Here is a 17,190-nt window from a genome sequence, read left to right as displayed (position 1 = left end):
CGAAGCATAAAAGACCAGCCTAAAAAGGAAGTATCGCTGAATGCGTGTAACACTTACGTTTCCTGCGCAATATCCGCCACATATCGGCTCTTGCCACTTCCAGAACTTTGGACAATGGACAAAATGCCATCCTGACCTTCACATGAGCTCAGCATCCCGAAAAATTGGGACACGGGCCATGCATCAATATCCGCGCCTCCATCGTATTCGAATGCCTCTGCTGATGCTTTGTTCGACTTTTCGTGGGCCTGATCCGTCTTGCGACGTGGTGGCGTTACCACAGGAGCCAGGATCTTTATCATTGGGTCTGCCACCGCCGAGTGTGTCGGTGCTAAGAGCCGGAGTGCGTCAAGCAAGTCAGTCGCTCCCTCAGGAACAGGAACACCTGTCCGCTTCAGGAAACTCAAACCGCAACAAACAGTTTCGGCATCATCCGTCGACAGAGTCGTGGGATTTACAAGCCCAGTCCACTCCATACAATTCTTTTTTTCCCCAAGAATATTTGCTTCGGCGGGGAGTAACACGCGTGTTTGTCACTCACGATTCAGACTAGTGAGCCGTCGTAACTAACTACCTGATCTCATGCTGTTAGGTCCTAGCTATCGTGCCCCGACAACTCCTTTTTATTATTCTCTCTAGACGCACTGGCATACACGATGGTCCTTGAACAACTCACCTTTTTCCCGTTTGCAATATTCCTTAAATATTCCATCACGGCGCGTTTTTCCAGGTGGCAGAGTCTGCGGGGCAAGCTATTCACAGTCAGCCGAATCCAATCACTTGAGGCTTTGTGATCTATTGTGACTGAATGAAAGTTTTCGCCGATTTGTTCATCGACGTCTTAACGGGGTCATGTAACTGTCATATTGTTTTCGGTCAGGGGTAAGGCCTGCGTCTTACACTGATAAAGGTAGGTAAAGGGTGCTAGCTCTGAACTGCAAATATTGTTTCGGGCAAGTCCTCCATGAAACACAGGCGGCCGGCCTTCTGAAGAGATGGACGGCCTTCCGAACAGGCAAAATGTAGGCCGCGATGTGGTCGGTTACCTTCCTATTCACTTGGCATCCGTCCGCAAGGGCAACCGTCGGCAAAGGTCGATTGAAAGTAACTTAGTAACCCAATTGTTGCTCCTCCACGATACCACCCGCACCCAGACGCACTAGTTCGTTGGTCGCGAGTTCATTAATCGCAAAGGTCTCTACCAACTGTGTGGTCGGTCATCATAGGTCATAATTGACATTTATGGAGGAAATATTGCTTCAAGAGAACAGGTGTTTAGAATGGTTGTTGGCACATGGAGACGAGATACTGGAGTCTAACCGAATGCTGGACGAGGCGATTGAGCGCATTGACGAGATGTGTATGGAGTTGACTAGCTTTGTTGATTCAATATCGCAATACTTGATATCGGTATCGAGCATTAACGATTCGACTACAGCATTGCTTTCGGAAGCTGAGAAGAACACCATGATAGCCGCAAAACTGAGGGAGTACTTAGCCAGCATTGTAATTAGTCCGGAAGCCGAGTGTGGGATTCGTTCCGCTCCGGTGTATACGGGGGAAAATACAGAATCGAGTGAATTTTGGGACCATGTGGAAGAACTGAATACAAAACTAAAGACCGCATTGTCGTATAATAAGGCGGATTGGAAGACTCTAGATGACGCACAGACCCAGCTTATGGGCCTCGCCGAAATTAGTGTTAAACGGATTACTCGACATATCGAAACGTCCCTTAAGGCTAATTTCATACCACATGCACAAATTGCTACGTCCAGACGAGCCTTTTATGAGACGACCAAAAAGGCGTTCGACTACCTTAGCATTAATAAGTCAATGCAGCGACCGATCATCATAAAGAGCTACGAGCATACCCTGGGGGCCCTGCACATGCAGCAAGTGCAAGACTACTTCCAACTTATCAGGGACTTGATCAAGAGATCCGCTGTGGTGGTCGATAAATACACTCTCAATCAACGATTCGCGCGACTTCAATTGAATGTGTTCGATGAAGCACTCAATGGCTTTGGAGTCGCTGATGACTCAAGTGTGGGGTTAGTTCGAACCCTGATGGATAGGGTAGGTTTGAACAGGTTCAATGATCTACGAATACAGGACGAGGGTTCTACGAATCCGACCAGCAGTACACGGGTCAACGAAAGCGAACTATGTGGCCCTCTTGAGAAGTATGGTACACGGGACCGGAACCGGAACCGGAACCGGGGGGTTACACGGGACCGGGACCGGGACCGGGACCGGGGGGGGGGGCGGGACGGGACGGGGGTGATCAAATATTTGGTGTTACAGAATTCTAGAGAGGTCTAAAATTCTCAAGGAGTATGACAAGCCGATCCCGCCCCTAAGGACTACGTTCGATACCGTTTGGGAGATGGAGGATTTATACCGCATGTGTATTAAAGCTTTGATGGATACCGGAATGGCTGAGATGGATTTTATGCATTCTTATTTTATGGTTAGCAAAGAAGACGTATCGCAAAGCGAAGCCGTTTGTGAGAGTACTGCAGGGGCTGGATTGACGTCTGAGGCGTCATCGTCGTCGCTGGGCTTTCGTTTATCGTGGGGATCGCCATTAACCTCCCAATTCGGGCGAGTGTTTGGTAAGTGTTTGTCGAAAGCGCGCATTGAAATCAAAAATTTATTGATAACTGGAAACTGGGATTTAGTGTCTTTAACCTTGATGCGAAGACTTTCGGATATATTCTTGGGTCTCGGGGACTGTACAGCTGCGGTAAAAAAGAGCGAGGCAGCATTTATGGAGAGCGTTCTTGTTACATTGAGCCAGTGTTTGAATAAGCAAATTGCGCTGGTTACCGACTCGGTTTTAAATACCATCCGTCACAACAATAAGCCTACAATGGTAGTGACGGATAGTACGGATATATTTCATCGCAAGGGCAGCAGTGTGCTTAGAAATCGTTTGCCGCACGAATCGACTGCGCCCGTCCTCGTGCAATTGTTAATCATATTGTCGATATCTGTGCCCGAGTCGGATGCCGTGAAGCAGGTGAAGGATGTTCTGCAAAACAGTTACGAGAATTTAGACCTCAATTCTCCGAATGAAAGGATTAATCTATTGTTCGATATGCAATATATTTTGACCACGCTAGAGGAATCGGCTTTGGAGGAGTTGAGATCAACGACTTCAGACTCCAGTCGCCCACTGGTCTTGGATGACGAGTCCGATGCGGACGTCCAAGGGCGGTTAGAGTGGTGGGAGGATATGATTGACTGGGCGGAGACGAAAAAAAATTCGCTTATCGACGACTTGGCGAGGACCTGCATTTCGAAAATCCGACCCGGGCTTCTTGAGACGGTACATGCAGCCGAAACCCAGTTTGAAAACTCAGGTTCCATTACAGAACCCACCCGAATCAAGCTAGCTAGATACACCAACGTAGAGTTCGAAAAAGACCTCGCCTCTATCTATCAAGTACTCACGCCACCATCTCGCCAAGAGTTAACCGACAGGAGGACTAGCTATGCTGAACAAAAAATACAAGAGTGGCAGCTGTCCTTAGCCAAAGAAATTGTCACCAAGTACGTAGTCCTCCATTCCCGACTCGTATCTGTTCTGGGCCAAGCCGAAATAAACACCGGCAGCCTGATCCAGCCCAGCGAACTTTTGGCAAACATCAAAAAGTATTTTGACTAATTTTCCAGTGATCCTTCTATGATCTTCACTACAACTGGCAGCGCGGGGGCTGGCGGACTTCCTCAGGAAATCCGAGATCTGCTGCCTGAATGTCGCGTCAAGAATCATAGAAGGATCTACGCCAACAAGTAAGCAACGGCCCTAAGTGCACCTAGCGCCCTTATTGCACTCATCCATCATGTCACTCACTGCACCGTTGGTTGATTGACACCCTACACCGTGGGGCGCAAACCGATTCAGCCCCGATTCGCGCGCACCTGTACACGCGTGTGCACACGCGTGTGCACACGCCTGTGCACACGCCTGTGCACACAGAAGCGCGTATGGCAGGCTGTGCACGATATGCCAATGCGATTATATGGACGGAGATGTGCTGAAGCGACTGCCGTGCCTGCACCAGTTCCACTCTGCTTGTGTGTTGCCGTGGCTGGACCTGTTTACGACGTGTCCGACCTGCCGGAATGACGTCGTGACAGGAGTGCACGAGTCCCTGGACCTTATAAGCGTGAACCGGTCTGCACCGTTCCCCACCCTACTTAGACGTCTGCCCGCCCCTCCACCGTCGACGACCCAGTCCGTGGCGGGACCAAGACCCATTATCGTGCTCAGCACTCGACTATCCGGCGGCATCTTCAATGTGGTTCGGCGCCTTGTCAACACCTGCTGCATGTGAGCCGCCGCGAAATGAACCAGGACTCAGAGCGCACAGGGTGCGTTTCCGTTGCTCGACAATTAGATAGTTTCATATACAAAGAACAAAGGGAAGTCAACGAATGGATAAAGGGAAGTGAATCAATGAATTAAGGGTTGACGGACTCAGGGTTAACGACCAGGGGTAATAGGTCTGTCCGGTGTTCTGGTGGATTTATGCCGTCACTCTTGTGTGCCCTCTTTTGTTCGTAAGAGTGACGTCGTCCAATGGACAAAAGGCGGCATCTAATGGACAAAAGGGGCGTCCAATGAACTAGGGAAAATGAACCAGCGAACTATCTAGCTAACTAACTGTGCGCCGGTGTCTAGAGGTTGACACAGCCCAAGGTATTGGGCACATCCCACCGGATTCGGCTTCGTCAGGTGGGCTTCGTCAGGTGGGCTTCGTTAGGTGGACTTCGTTAGGTGGGCTTCGTTAGGTGGTCCAAGTAGCTGGTTTGGTGCGTTTGCGGAGTATGGTAAGAGCGGCATAGCGGCCGAGTGTCATGACGCCGACTTGGGGGTTCATTTTCGGTAAGCGGCTGATTACCCCAGCATCTACGATGGAGAGACGACGGGTGCCGGCTACGGCGAAGTTGGAGTCTACGACTCGGCCAATACGTGCGGATCCGTACCAGTGCCACATGCTGGTGGAGGCCCTTTGGACGAAAGCGGCGACATCGTCGGCGTCATAGGGGTTAGGTAGAACGGCCGGGAAGGAGGCGTAGCGGCTGAAGCTGTTAAGGTCCTCGGGCAGTTCCTCAACGGCCACCCGTGCTTCCTGCAGACTCAGGTACGGTGTCAACATGCCCGTGATCCGTTGGAACAACGTACTCAACTTGTCTCGAATCAATACGGGACACGTGCTCCGACCACTCAGGAGTGCGGCAGTCGAGGGTGCCCCCGGGTTGAGGGTCACGGCGGGTCCGCGGTAAGACGAGGCGGGAGCTGGGTAAGAGGAGGAGAACTCAAAGACCTCGTCAAAGATGGTTGAATTGTCCAACGCCTGCAAGATGTTTGCCAGCCCGATGGTCGCCGAAACGACGTCTCGGTCGTCCTTAAAGTAGTTGCCCTGCACCGTCACGCTAGACCCATCCGGGCCACCAATGCTAACCTGACCAAGCGACTTGGGCTGAGGTAGCAAGTAAACAAGAGCTGCACTATGTCGGAAACAACTCAGGATCGGGTCCACCAATGCACAAAGCGAAAACACGCCCCGACCGCCCTCTGGTCCTGGTCGATGCGTCGCACAACCGAACAATGTGTCTAGTGCAACGTCCACAGCCGCCGATGTTCGCAACAACGGCGGAAAGAAATAGCGCGTCGCTACTCCACAACCCGTTGTCATTAACCCGCCTGAAATCTCCTCCAATCCGACCAAACTCCGACCGCTCCTAAAACCACCCATACCTCCCACCCCCTGGAAGACCAGCCGACCCTCTTCGTCCCGCACACCGTCCAGTCCGATATCCTCGTCCTGGTCCTCACCACCATGTTCCTCACCGCGCTGGTCCACATCACCCTGTTCTACATCATTCTCGCCCGCGGTCTTGCTTGCTAACCAGCGGGAGTGCTCCACAGACATGTGAGAGTGAAGCATCTGCTCCAACTCCTTCGACGAAAACGCGTGCTTATCGCGCAGGCCGTCATCCACCGATTCACGCCCCGACTCCGGCATCGATTCCGGGATGGACGCGTCCTCCGGCCCTTCCTGACCTTCGGGAGCAACTTGGTCTTGTAGTATCGCTTGGTCTTCCGAGGGGGACGGGTCTGAGATCTGTAGCAAGTCATTCAGGGCGCTCATTTGCGTTCTATAACGCGGTTTATGTCTTCCCATGCCTTCGGCATAAGGCACTTGTTCCAAGGACACTTCGGCATCCGAAGACCCCTGGTGGGTGGCCTGATCTTGGATCATCGACTCTGGGACCACAGACTCTTGGATGGGCCTCTGAGTGGTGTTTGCAAACACGGAACCTCGATTGTTGAATGTTGTGGTTGCGTCCCACAGAGCGGCCGACCTTAGGATGGCTGGGTCAAAGAGGTTTGGTATGTGCCGCTTGAAGAAGAAGGCGATGGGTAGAAAGACTCGGTCCCCCAAGTTACGGCCCAGGTGTCTAAGAGGAAGAATGTTGTGCACTCCAAGGCGTCTAGTCTCTTCAAGCGGGCCGATGCCTGACTGGTAGAGCAGGGCAGGAGTGAGGATAGCTCCAGCGGAGGATATGATCTTGGAGTCCGGGTGGTCATTGAGGCAGACCTGATACTTATTAGGGGCTGGTTTCCGTCGTTGAAACAAAGACCCAATAAAGCGCACAATGTTTGGGTACCATCGGATCCATGATCTAAGAGTGTTCTCGCTTTGCAGAATGCCAACTACGGACTCCGGCTTGGAGAGCAGAGCCACCGTCCCGGCGGTGTCTTCCACCTCGACACAGTCAGCTCTGAGGAAGCGATCCTCAAGATTTCGAACAAATGTAATTTTCGTTGCTGTCGTATTAACACTTAGGACCAGACTAGGTGGGTACTGGTCAATAGGGCCTAATAGTGTATCGGCAGACGCCCGGAACCTGGTGTTCGTCTCAAAGAGACTCATACCATTCCATGTGCGTCCTCGCACATATTCGGGAGAATTTCCAACGGAATTATTGGCGGTGATACCCTCCATAAACAGCTGTAAATGTTTATCATAGACTGAGCTATGGTCCGCCGGAAACGCTAGTCGGTCTCGAAGCCATAGCACCGATTGCTGCCAGAGGCCGCTATCCTGAAACTCCACAGTCGACTCCATATCATTGCCTTCAATGTAAAAACCTAGATTGACTGATGTACCGCCGCCAAGCACACGACCTATGTGAGAGATATAACCCTCCGTCGTCACCACAGGCTGACTAACCTGCGCGTCCATCAGGGTCGCCCCCGAACCGTCTAAAGTCCATGTCACTGGATGCTCTTCCCGAAGCCCTCCTCGCTCTATTAACAACGTCTTGTAACCCGCATCCGCCAACGTACGCGCCAAAGGACAACCTGATCCACCACCGCCCACCACAATGTAGTCAAACGTCTCCCCGGGCGCAGCTTTACGCAACATAGTAGGGGGCAATCTCGACAAAAGGAACTCGGGAAACGACAAACGTCGATTCTCGAAGATGCTCGGCAGTCCGCTGTTACTCAGCATCAGCCTCTGGAAAAGACCACTATCGCCAACTGACAAGCCATACAGAAGTTCCAACTTCACTAACCTTCCAATCATCTCTGCGCAATGTTCTCGGAACTGGTACTTATAAACCAGTTCTGTACTGTTGCACTCCCACGCGAACAAATGGCCGTAACAATCTCTTTTCTTGGTGAAGGTACGTACGGTGAATTAACCTACGTACGGTGAATTAACCCGTGGATCTATACAGTTGAATCGGCGAGGTTGAACCAGTGTGTTCGAATTTTTTTATGCTGGAAGAAGAGGATGTGTCAGGTACCCTAATAATGCAGTCACTCGCGGATGCATTGAAGGACATGCAGAAGCAGTCGCTACTGACTCGGGATGTTGCTGAGAAACTGTATGCTTACGGCATTGAGGTAGGTGCATTTGTGTGCAGCGCACACGCGCGCGTGTGGCGCACACACACTTAGTCTAGCGGATTAACTTTTGTTTGCAGACTATGCAGCGGTGTCTAGATCAGCCTGGAGCCGTTGGTAGCACGGTGCGGATGGAAGCTGTGGGGCGAATTGCCGGGTTTCGAGGTCATCGTTCGAACTGGGTTGTCTGGGCCAATGTGCCCATGATCCACGCTCGAATTACGAAGAGCGACCAACAGTCTTTGGTTAAGATCTCGTTGCGGCCAGCTCTCCGACTCATCTTACGAAAAGTACCTGCCCAAGCAACTGGCAACAAGAAAGAGTAACCGAGGGCCCCTCGAGTGAGGCACGTTTGGTTAGTGGGGCACAAGATGGTTAATCAATTGCGACCCAATGGATTGTTGAGCCCGTCGAGGGGACAGCCACGCGGCCGTGGATTTTCAGAGGACCCTTTGCAGCAGCAGCTGTTCAGGCCCCAGCTGAACAGTTCGCTACCTCGAGTTTACAAGCCGTCAGAATTACCTCCGGAAGACCTTTTAGTTCTCCTTCCAGGAAACGCGTACTGTAAGGTCTCAGACGTATACGTGCAAGATCGCAACCGAGTCCCTTCGGACACAGAGAAGGTGTATGCGGTGCCACTAGCCGGGATCATCCGCAGATATTCAACTCTCGTCAAGAACTATGAGCACCTGAAGGAACAGTGCCTGTACCTCAAGAGAGAACGGCTCCGGTCTTTTTACCAAGACTCCGCACCTGCCTATCAAGACTCCGCACCTGACCCTGCCCATGAATAATCCCTTGCTCAGATGGTTATACTCACAAGGTATCATTTACACCGCATGATGGCGCGAGCCACATGGCGCACTCATGATACCGGCCATCGATTTTATTTCTTTGCGGCCATGTCGCTAAGGTCCTGTTGTGACAGCCATGTTGCCACGGTCACGCGGTTCTATGACGATCGTGTGGTAGTACGATCCTCATAGTGTCATGGTGTATAAAAGTGCCTTTCAAGCGGTCCACGATCCGGTGTTGTCTTTTTCCTGAACTTTGTTAAATGGTACTTCGTTGGATGAGTGTCTAGTTAAAGAGCTAGTCAGAATTGTGTACTCCTTTGTATAAAAAGTGCGGTAAGGTGCGACTTCTTCCTTCGGGTGCACCAGCTCGTCGTTTTTTAGGGTAATGTATTCACCCACGCGCGTGACTGCGTTCCCTAGCATTCCCACGATCGCCAACCAGATTCCTCAACATAGGGGGCAATCGCTAGCGAATTATGCGTCTGGTGGAACTCTTGGCTTCGTTCCACAACAGGATTCCAGCCAAGGCGAGATGTCAAGGGCCACTGCCAATATGATATCTGGTGGAGGACTACCTGGTGGAGGATCACTTGGTGGAGGACCGACTTCAATGCCGATACCAAACGGTATCAATTCAACAGCCATGAATCCCGTTACCATTAATAACGCGAGTCCTTACATACGTGGATTTGGTGGTTATGGCAGCACGAATAGTGGGACGTTGAACACGTGTGGAAGCGCAAGTTCTGCACCCGGTTATACGTCCCAGCTAATTGCGCCTCAGCAACTCCCGGAACGCGGCAGCCGGCGAAATGGTCCGGTTGCCTTTTCACCTGACTCTCTACCTATCCCATGCGCCTATATCAAGTTACCCTGGCCCCTGTCAAGGAAGATAGCACGTTTACTGCCACCCAAGGAAATTCCCACCGGTCCTACTGATATACATCGCCAGTATATTAAGCGTATGATAGTTGAAGAAGTTTGTGTAGATCCCGCAGCCTTTTTGCTGCGATATTGCCATTACAGCGATGCCTCAAGTCCTCTGGAGACTAGACTAGAGTCCGACTCTCGGCTTAATATATTTCACTACTGCCGAGAAATCTTTCCCAGCATACAAGTCATGTCTCTGCAGCACCAGGGAGCGGAATTTGACGGTTCTGACGGCGACACTCTTGGTAGCACACGCGTGTGCGTCATAAATCAAAATTCGATCAACGACCGGATTTTTACTGTGCATCATTTGATTGAAAGCTGGAGACGATTACCGGTTGAGTACGAGCTGTGGGAGAGTCTATGGGTCTCGCAGATAGTCCCGAAAGTAGTTGAATATTTTCAATGTGGCCATACGGTTCCCACTCACCTGGCAATATTATTGGACTGCAGTGTTCACAACAGGGACTGGCAGCCGCATTGTATGAGGCTTGTTTCTCATATGATTGCCCAGATTGTTTCCGTGGCGCACTCGTGCATTCCGATGTATTTGAGACCGAATCAAGACGCGTTGGGTTTTGCCTCCTTCCAGATCGTGGTTATGCCGCCCACGAGGTTTAACGAAGCGGTTGCTCAGTTGCGCATACGGAACGATTTGGAGCGAGCAGGCGACTGCTATCTTTTGCCGGCCAGCGGAGGCAAGCAGGCTGAGGGTGCAATTTCGAGCGTCGCGAACGGAAGTGCGGCGCTGGGCTATAATCCCGGATACGATGCGTCTGGACGTAGTGCGCCTGGGTACAATGCCTCTGGAGAACACTACGATGACGGTACCGTGATCACCCACCACTCTCAAAAGATTGTCAGCGGAACAAGCAAGTCCCATAAACATCCCTTTTGCGGCTTCAACAGCGCGTCCACGACCTCGGAGACCGCGCCCCCTAACAAAGGCAAGAAGCTCCTCCCATTCTGATTCTTTTTCTACAGGCAATTTTTGGCACCGAATCATGTGCTGTCTGCAGCCAGACACCCACAACACAATTCAACAGCCCAGCGAGAACATTTTCCCCGACCACACTCCTCCACTGCTTATGGATGCTGTCCTAGAGGATGACGAATCCACTGTGGTCAGTAGCGAACGTGGGCTGCCAACCTACTTCGTGCCTTCGACCGTGGGCATGGCTTGGCGACAGAGAAATGCCGTTTACCAGACCGGCATCACGGTCCAACTCGACAACGACCGTCGTCCAGGGCCGGGGTCGCTCGCTACAACCGAGGAGGAGCAACGACCCGTGAAATCGCCGGTCTTGCCCGCCCGAGTTCTGAACCTGCGGGGAATGGAAAACCTGCAAGGATGCGAGCGGGCACCGCACCAAGGCGTGCCGCATAAAAGCCGTACATCCTCAGCCGGCGAGGACTTTGGTTCCTGGGCCCCGCAGGTTGGAGCCCACTCTAGTACCCAGGCCGGAGCCAATCCAGGTTGGCCGGGAACCAGACTAAAGGCTGAGCCTTGGGCAAATGGGCCCCGGGCGGCTGAACCCCGGGCGGTGGAGTTAGTGAGTAGACCTGCGGCCTTGTCCAGAGGTACCATGCCGGCCAGCAGACATTGCATGCAAATGTCAGGGCTCCCGCTGGCGGGAAGTAACACGCTTTGCCACGTCGCTGGAAGCAAGCCAGCCTCGTCGAACCCCATGTGCTCGTTCGGCACTGAGCACCACCGTGTTGCTAGAGAACCGGCTATGACCAGGAAGACCATCAAACCGAGAATTTCTTAGACAGGGGGAATAATTATGCGATAGATGTCCCTAGCTGCATCAGCCAACACTGCCGATTTACGATACCCGGAAAGTACCAGTCATTTGCGCAAATGGATTGCGTCTTCGAGGACAGAGCTTCAACGCATCAAGGAGGTCTTCTTCAGACGGAGTCTGGTAACGCTAATTAAAGAAAAATCGGAGTCCTCCGAAACCAATGAAGCTCAACAAAAGATCTCTAGCTGTCCCATTACCGTAAGCTGACACCACGTACTTGACCACGTGCCCGTACTTGACCACGTGCCCGTACTTGACCACGTGCCCGTACTTGACCACGTGCCCGACCGTGTGTCCTTGTATGTTGTTGTTGTAGTTGGAGAAGCAGTCGGACTTGGTGGCGTGGTTTGTGCGTAACTTGATGGACATCATGGGTGCGCATCAGTTCGACTTCCGGATCGCGGATACATGTTTAGCTTTTTATACACGGTTCTACTTACGCGAGTCAGTGGGTCGTTACCCGCCTAATATCTATTTGTTCACTGCGTTGATAATGGCGATTAAGTGCGAGGATGCGGTTGGCGAGAACCGGTCGCCGTCTCGATTATTCAACGGGATGGGTAAGACGACGGCGTTCCATGAAGCGCTGGGGAACGAAGCGATTTTGTGTCAGGCAATCCAGTTCGACTTCCGCATTTTGCATGGAGATGCACCTCTGACCCACCTCGTCAACTCCTACTATGGTTTCCGGAAAAAGAATCGACTGCTTACCGTCCCTGCCGTGAATTTCGAGTCACGTGTGGCCGCCTCCCGTGGGGCTGGAACAGCAACTGGTGAGAAGCCGGCGGCGGGGGAGGAAGAGATCTTTGTAGAATGGTTGGGTCAGTTACAGACGGCGTGTGAGAAGCTATACTTGCAGTTGTACGCATCGGATACGCACTTCCTATTCCGTCCGGCGGAAGTCGCAACCGGGGTATTCCGACACGTACTCAAGACACGTTACCAGCTAGCTGACGCAGACGACTTCCTCACCAACTTCCTTAACATCGCCGCCAAGGGCGACCCTGAGGCCGCAGCGCGACTGCGCAAAACCGTCGACCACACCGCCCATGAAGCATACAAACAGGAGACCTTTATGGCATCCTACAACATGGACTACTGGAGACCCAAGATACAGGAATATCTCAAAGAAGCCCGAAAATGGGCAAGACAACTCGAACGAAAACGACCATTAGACGCAACCCTCGCAGACGCCAAACGAAACAAAGCCGCCGACGAGCCCCGACCCGACCCCGCCGCAGCAACTGCCCCGTCTCAGACAGCCCCGGAGACAAAAAAGCTGGTCACCGAGGCCGCGCTGGTTTCGGACGTGGCAATGGTTCCGGAAACGACAGCGGCAGCACCAGCGCCTCCAGTGGCTGAAGAGAAAATGGACGCCCAAGACACCCGTATGGCGACGGAACTGCGGTAGCTCCGAAGCCAGCAGAGCTCCGGGACCTGAGAGCTCCTGGCGGGGCCATATTATCTCTAGGACCACGGTAGCTCCGGGGCGGGGAGGTTTAATGAATTGTTGCCAACCATATATGGGTCGGCTGGCAGACAGAATGAGTCCACGGGTCAATGCAGTGTTCTGACGGGCTGGCCGAGGCAGGGAGGGCGGCCTCGTGACAAAACGGTCGGAAAAAAATTAGGGGCTTTTTGGTCCCCTTAAAGGCTTCCAGCAACACAGCATGGGTGGTAAGTAACGGCACGAGGATAAAAGCAGCGGAACGAAGACCTTGGCGGCCCTGACGGTCCCCGAGGCTGAACGGGTCTCGCTGAACGACTGCACACACACGTATTCGCCGGAGCGGCCCCGTCGCGCAGCGCGCGCGCGCGCGGAGGAGGCTCCCCACCGCACACAAGTCCCCGCCGCATATGGCGGTGACCCACAGGGATTGTGATATTTGGTTTGTGTAGGTATTGCACGCGGTATCAAATGCGCTCGCAAGTTGAGAACTCGTCGCAAGACCCAGAAGTGGGCCGATAAGGCTTACAAGAAGGTTGCCTTGGGCTCCCGTTGGAAGTACGATCCTTTCCAAGGTTCTTCGCACGCGAAGGGCATTGTTGTGGAGCGGTTGGGTATAGAGGCCAAGCAGCCCAACTCGGCGTCGCGTAAATGCGTGCGCGTCCAGTTGGTTAAGTCGGGTAAGAAGATCACCGCCTTCGTGCCGCGCGATGGTTCCTTGAACTACATCGAGGAAAACGACCTCGTCCTCGTCTCCGGGTTCGGTCGTTCCGGCCACGCCGTCGGTGATATCCCGGGTGTCCGTTTCAAGATTGTCAAGGTCGCCGGTGTCTCTCTTCTCGCCCTCTTTAAGGAAAAGATCGAGAAGCCCAGAGCATAATTTTTTTGCACAAACTGCTAACAGTTCCCATGTCAGAAACCAGCCTGAATGCCCAAACGCTACCCGGCCAGTTACCCACTGTCGGCCGATCCATTATTGGCCAGAATGATAGCTGGATTGTGAGGCTAATAAGGGAGCCTCTACAACTTAATGGTTCCACAACACTGGTTGCTCAGTACTGTGACATGCAAGGCGTGAGGCATTACCATATTGGTCGCTCTCCCAAACGCAATCCCCTGGCTAACCTGACCTTCTGTCAAAAGTCCGACAATTGTGTCGTTGCGACTACAATTCAAGACTCTGCTCCCGAATTGCCCACAGGAGAATCAATCCGGGACTTACTAGGTACCCCCTCTCCCCCCCCTCTCCTCCCCTCCCGTCGACCACGAACTATCACCTAGCCACACCCGCCAATCCCTGTCGCTTCAGTTGATGCGACGCCAGACAAACAAATTTTGTTAACATATGATGTGCCAATGTGTGCTCCATACGAACAAGACGTGAGAATGTTTTTGGAAGATGTGGTTAAGAAAGTGAGGTCTCTAATCTTAGTGGGAGGAAATGCGTGATATAAGCGTGGTCAAGAACTTTACTTCAGGATGATTTAATGGAGGATTCGATGGTTCGGGTAGAGAGCTTTTTTTCATGGATGAGTAAAAAATATGGATGTCGTCGCGCTGGAAGACACATTGGATTTAAGTGACAACATTAGAGATGCTGTACAATATCTGACCAATAGCTGTAGTTTGAACAGTCTGATCGTACATACTTTGTTTCCGTCTAATAGGATAATGGATAGCCGGCCGCTCGGTTCGGGATCGTCGTCGTCATGTTCGTCGTCTATTGAAAATGACTGGAAATCTTCCCTGCTTGTTGCGGCTGGGTCAGGTGTTAAGGACAATGGCAGTCCCCCATCAAGCAGCAGAGGGATGCTAAGGGCGGTTGTTGGTGACGGAGATAGTAGGGCTAAGCATTGTTCCAATAATGTTTCGAATGTTACTACAGTACTTCAGATCCTGCGAGAGAATGTCTCCGGCTTCATGCAAAAAGTTATAGATCGATGTAAAAAAGCCAACGACCCCCAAGCCAACGAGCTGCTAATTGCCTGGATAGGAAGGTCTACCTGGAGAGTTAACGACGACCCTATTCTTGCGGGGCAAACATTCCCAGCCATATGCAATACTCATAAAGACGCAGAAATGCTCTCGGCCAAAATGCTCGTGGCCCATTGCCGCAAAACAGGCATGAGCGAAGTCGCGGGCAAAATACTGGAGTGGCTGCGAACCACCGGTAGCCAAGATCGAAGCGATGAGGAGCCAGTAATCACCGTCCTAGACCCTCAGCGAATGGCCGTCTGCCTGGTTGTAGAACTAATAAATGCGCTTGGCTGGGACCCGAAATACAAAAAACTAATTCACCTGACCGACAAGGAACTCGTCAAACCAATTCTCTCGATACTAAATGAAAACGACGCGGCCGCCGCACACGTGTGTGCGCAATTAAATTTGCTTCCTAGATTTACTGCAAAACTCATACTAAAGCAAAAATCGGCCCGAAAAGATGACGCTCCGACGGTGCTTATCGATGAAGGCATCGATACTGTGTTGGACCTCATTATACCTGCGTCAGCGTCCCTTACGACTTTGTGTACCTCCATCTTGAATACGTGCTCCAGCCAATGGTGGGAATCGCATGATAACCTCTTGACGCTGGCGGATTTGGTGAGTACCAGACGTCCTACAGTTCCATTTGTACCGTTGTTGAAAGCCGTACTCCTGGAGGATTTTGACCAATTGGATATCGCAATTGAGGAGGCGTTCTTCCTCTACGCCTTGTCGGAAGTGATGGGAGTGAGTTTTGAGCCGAGGAGGCGGGCCGCCATGACGCCAATCGAGATGGCCAGTGAAATGACTGGTGTTACGAGCGCTGCGTGGTCACGCCAGCTTCTGAATTGGGTTTGGTCGAAAGGCATACAGACATTGGGCATATGTACGCCGACTACAGCCCGATTGAAGTGTCTGGTGGTGCAGACGGCGACTGCGATGCAGGAGGTTTCTTTGTTGGCAGCTGCCGTGAACTCGAGTTCTTTACCTCCTCGAGTTTTGTGGAAAGCTTTGCTGCAGGCTGCTCGCAACTCCTTCGATAGTGCGCCGCCCAGTCTGGGCCGATACGTCTCGCCAGAGCTGTTGACCGAAGGCGGTGCACGCGTAGCTCACGCCATGACCGTGTTCGACTTTTGGTGGAACGGGTTGTTCCAAGAGCCCGGCCGCTGGAGCTTACTTGCACGGAACCGAATGTTGCTGGCAGAGTACGGCGTTCTCCACATCAACTCATGCACCCAGTCGACGGTGCGCCCCTGGGACGACAGTGTCATACGGCTATTGGATGACGCCCTGCTGCCTGGGACCCTCTTCCCAGCCGCCGCGCCCGAAACGACGGAAAAGACGGCTGTGCCGGGAAGTGATGCGTTCGCCCCTAGTTGTGCTGACTTCCGGTTCGGCGTGCTCTTCTTTTGCGTGACGCAGAGGCCCGCCCTGGCTCTGCAGTTGGTGGGGGCCGCACCGTGTCCAGCGCCGCGGTTGCTGTACACGCTTTGGAATGAGCACGAGGGTGGCGCGCTGCACTGGGGCGACGCATGGGGCGGTTTCTTGGACGTGTTGTTGACCACGTATTGCAACACGAGCGAGGTTAGTTTGCATATCATTTCGGTGTGTTCGTTGCTCTCCATGTTGCCGAGCTGGCATGCGCTGCTGTTACTGTCGTCTGCGCTGGTGACTCAGATGGTAGACGTGAAGCAGCTCCCGCTGTCTTGGGACCTGCCGGTCGTGCGCCCCAGTCCGGCTTACGTCTGCGTGGCCGGCACGTGCGGCCGTGACATGCCGCACGTCCTGGCGCCGCTGCTGCGCGAGTTCTTGGAACCCGGCAAACTGCTCTCGGTGCATGCGGCCAAGGAAATAATGAAGGTCATGGCCGGCCGACCAGAGACGGTGGCACCACGATTGACACTGGAGGCCTCGCTCAAGTCGGTTTACGAGTCGGGCAAGAAGCTGCACCTCTTGGGCAAGGCGCTCTGGGAGTCGGTGCGGCTGCTCGTGCTTGACCAGTCGCAGGTCTCTCGAGAACTCGAGGAGCAGTGCCGTCAAGAGCTTAGCAAATGCCTGGAGAAGACCGCCGGGACCACCACGCATCACGTCTCCCTCTCCAGCACCATCTGCGACATCTGCGGAGACCTCCTCACTCACCACGAACCGGTGGCCAACCTCCTACCACTCGAGACGGCGGCGCTCAAAGGCAAAGTCTGCGCCCTTGACTGCCGCCACAGGTACCACGCACTATGCCTCCGCTCGCTCGCCATATGTCTCGCTAACCAAGACGGTAACTCCACCCCTCGTCCC

The 17,190-nt window shown here is 52.9% G+C and overlaps 9 protein-coding genes across 9 annotated transcripts; 7 read left to right on the top strand and 2 right to left on the bottom strand.

Annotated features, from left to right (window-relative positions):
* Positions 1–53: 53 nt before the first annotated feature.
* Positions 54–476, bottom strand: GNI_102210 (hypothetical protein; the record flags this gene model as incomplete). Its single annotated transcript, XM_011132909.1, has 1 exon — positions 54–476. One exon carries the CDS (start codon positions 474–476, stop codon positions 54–56), a length of 423 nt encoding a protein of 140 aa, XP_011131211.1.
* A 766-nt stretch (positions 477–1,242) lies between these two features.
* GNI_102200 (Vps52/Sac2 family protein) lies at positions 1,243–3,673 on the top strand (the record flags this gene model as incomplete). Its single annotated transcript, XM_011132908.1, has 2 exons — positions 1,243–2,186; positions 2,308–3,673. The coding sequence occupies 2 exons, from the start codon at positions 1,243–1,245 to the stop codon at positions 3,671–3,673; spliced, it is 2,310 nt and encodes a 769-aa protein (XP_011131210.1).
* Positions 3,674–4,799: 1,126 nt separating this feature from the next.
* GNI_102190 (putative GMC oxidoreductase) lies at positions 4,800–7,610 on the bottom strand (the record flags this gene model as incomplete). Its single annotated transcript, XM_011132907.1, has 1 exon — positions 4,800–7,610. The coding sequence occupies one exon, from the start codon at positions 7,608–7,610 to the stop codon at positions 4,800–4,802; it is 2,811 nt and encodes a 936-aa protein (XP_011131209.1).
* A 230-nt stretch (positions 7,611–7,840) lies between these two features.
* On the top strand, positions 7,841–8,259 carry GNI_102180 (hypothetical protein; the record flags this gene model as incomplete). Its single annotated transcript, XM_011132906.1, has 2 exons — positions 7,841–7,933; positions 8,014–8,259. The coding sequence occupies 2 exons, from the start codon at positions 7,841–7,843 to the stop codon at positions 8,257–8,259; spliced, it is 339 nt and encodes a 112-aa protein (XP_011131208.1).
* A 45-nt stretch (positions 8,260–8,304) lies between these two features.
* GNI_102170 (hypothetical protein) lies at positions 8,305–8,727 on the top strand (the record flags this gene model as incomplete). Its single annotated transcript, XM_011132905.1, has 1 exon — positions 8,305–8,727. One exon carries the CDS (start codon positions 8,305–8,307, stop codon positions 8,725–8,727), a length of 423 nt encoding a protein of 140 aa, XP_011131207.1.
* A 388-nt stretch (positions 8,728–9,115) lies between these two features.
* On the top strand, positions 9,116–10,630 carry GNI_102160 (hypothetical protein; the record flags this gene model as incomplete). The annotated part of the gene is made up of 1 exon (XM_011132904.1): positions 9,116–10,630. One exon carries the CDS (start codon positions 9,116–9,118, stop codon positions 10,628–10,630), a length of 1,515 nt encoding a protein of 504 aa, XP_011131206.1.
* A 34-nt stretch (positions 10,631–10,664) lies between these two features.
* GNI_102150 (hypothetical protein) lies at positions 10,665–11,432 on the top strand (the record flags this gene model as incomplete). Its single annotated transcript, XM_011132903.1, has 1 exon — positions 10,665–11,432. The coding sequence occupies one exon, from the start codon at positions 10,665–10,667 to the stop codon at positions 11,430–11,432; it is 768 nt and encodes a 255-aa protein (XP_011131205.1).
* Positions 11,433–11,456: 24 nt separating this feature from the next.
* On the top strand, positions 11,457–13,795 carry GNI_102140 (40S ribosomal protein S23; the record flags this gene model as incomplete). Its single annotated transcript, XM_011132902.1, has 3 exons — positions 11,457–11,666; positions 11,785–12,856; positions 13,368–13,795. The coding sequence occupies 3 exons, from the start codon at positions 11,457–11,459 to the stop codon at positions 13,793–13,795; spliced, it is 1,710 nt and encodes a 569-aa protein (XP_011131204.1).
* A 662-nt stretch (positions 13,796–14,457) lies between these two features.
* GNI_102130 (hypothetical protein) lies at positions 14,458–17,170 on the top strand (the record flags this gene model as incomplete). Its single annotated transcript, XM_011132901.1, has 1 exon — positions 14,458–17,170. A coding segment is annotated over one exon (2,713 nt), but the record flags the coding sequence as incomplete, so codon positions are not given.
* Between the last annotated feature and the right edge of the window lie 20 nt (positions 17,171–17,190).

This window comes from Gregarina niphandrodes, assembly GCF_000223845.1.
Source record: "Gregarina niphandrodes unplaced genomic scaffold scaffold00021, whole genome shotgun sequence".
NCBI lineage: Eukaryota > Apicomplexa > Conoidasida > Eugregarinorida > Gregarinidae > Gregarina > Gregarina niphandrodes.
The sequence above is the reverse complement of the archived record's forward strand: the minus strand, read 5'-3'. Positions and strand labels throughout refer to the sequence as shown.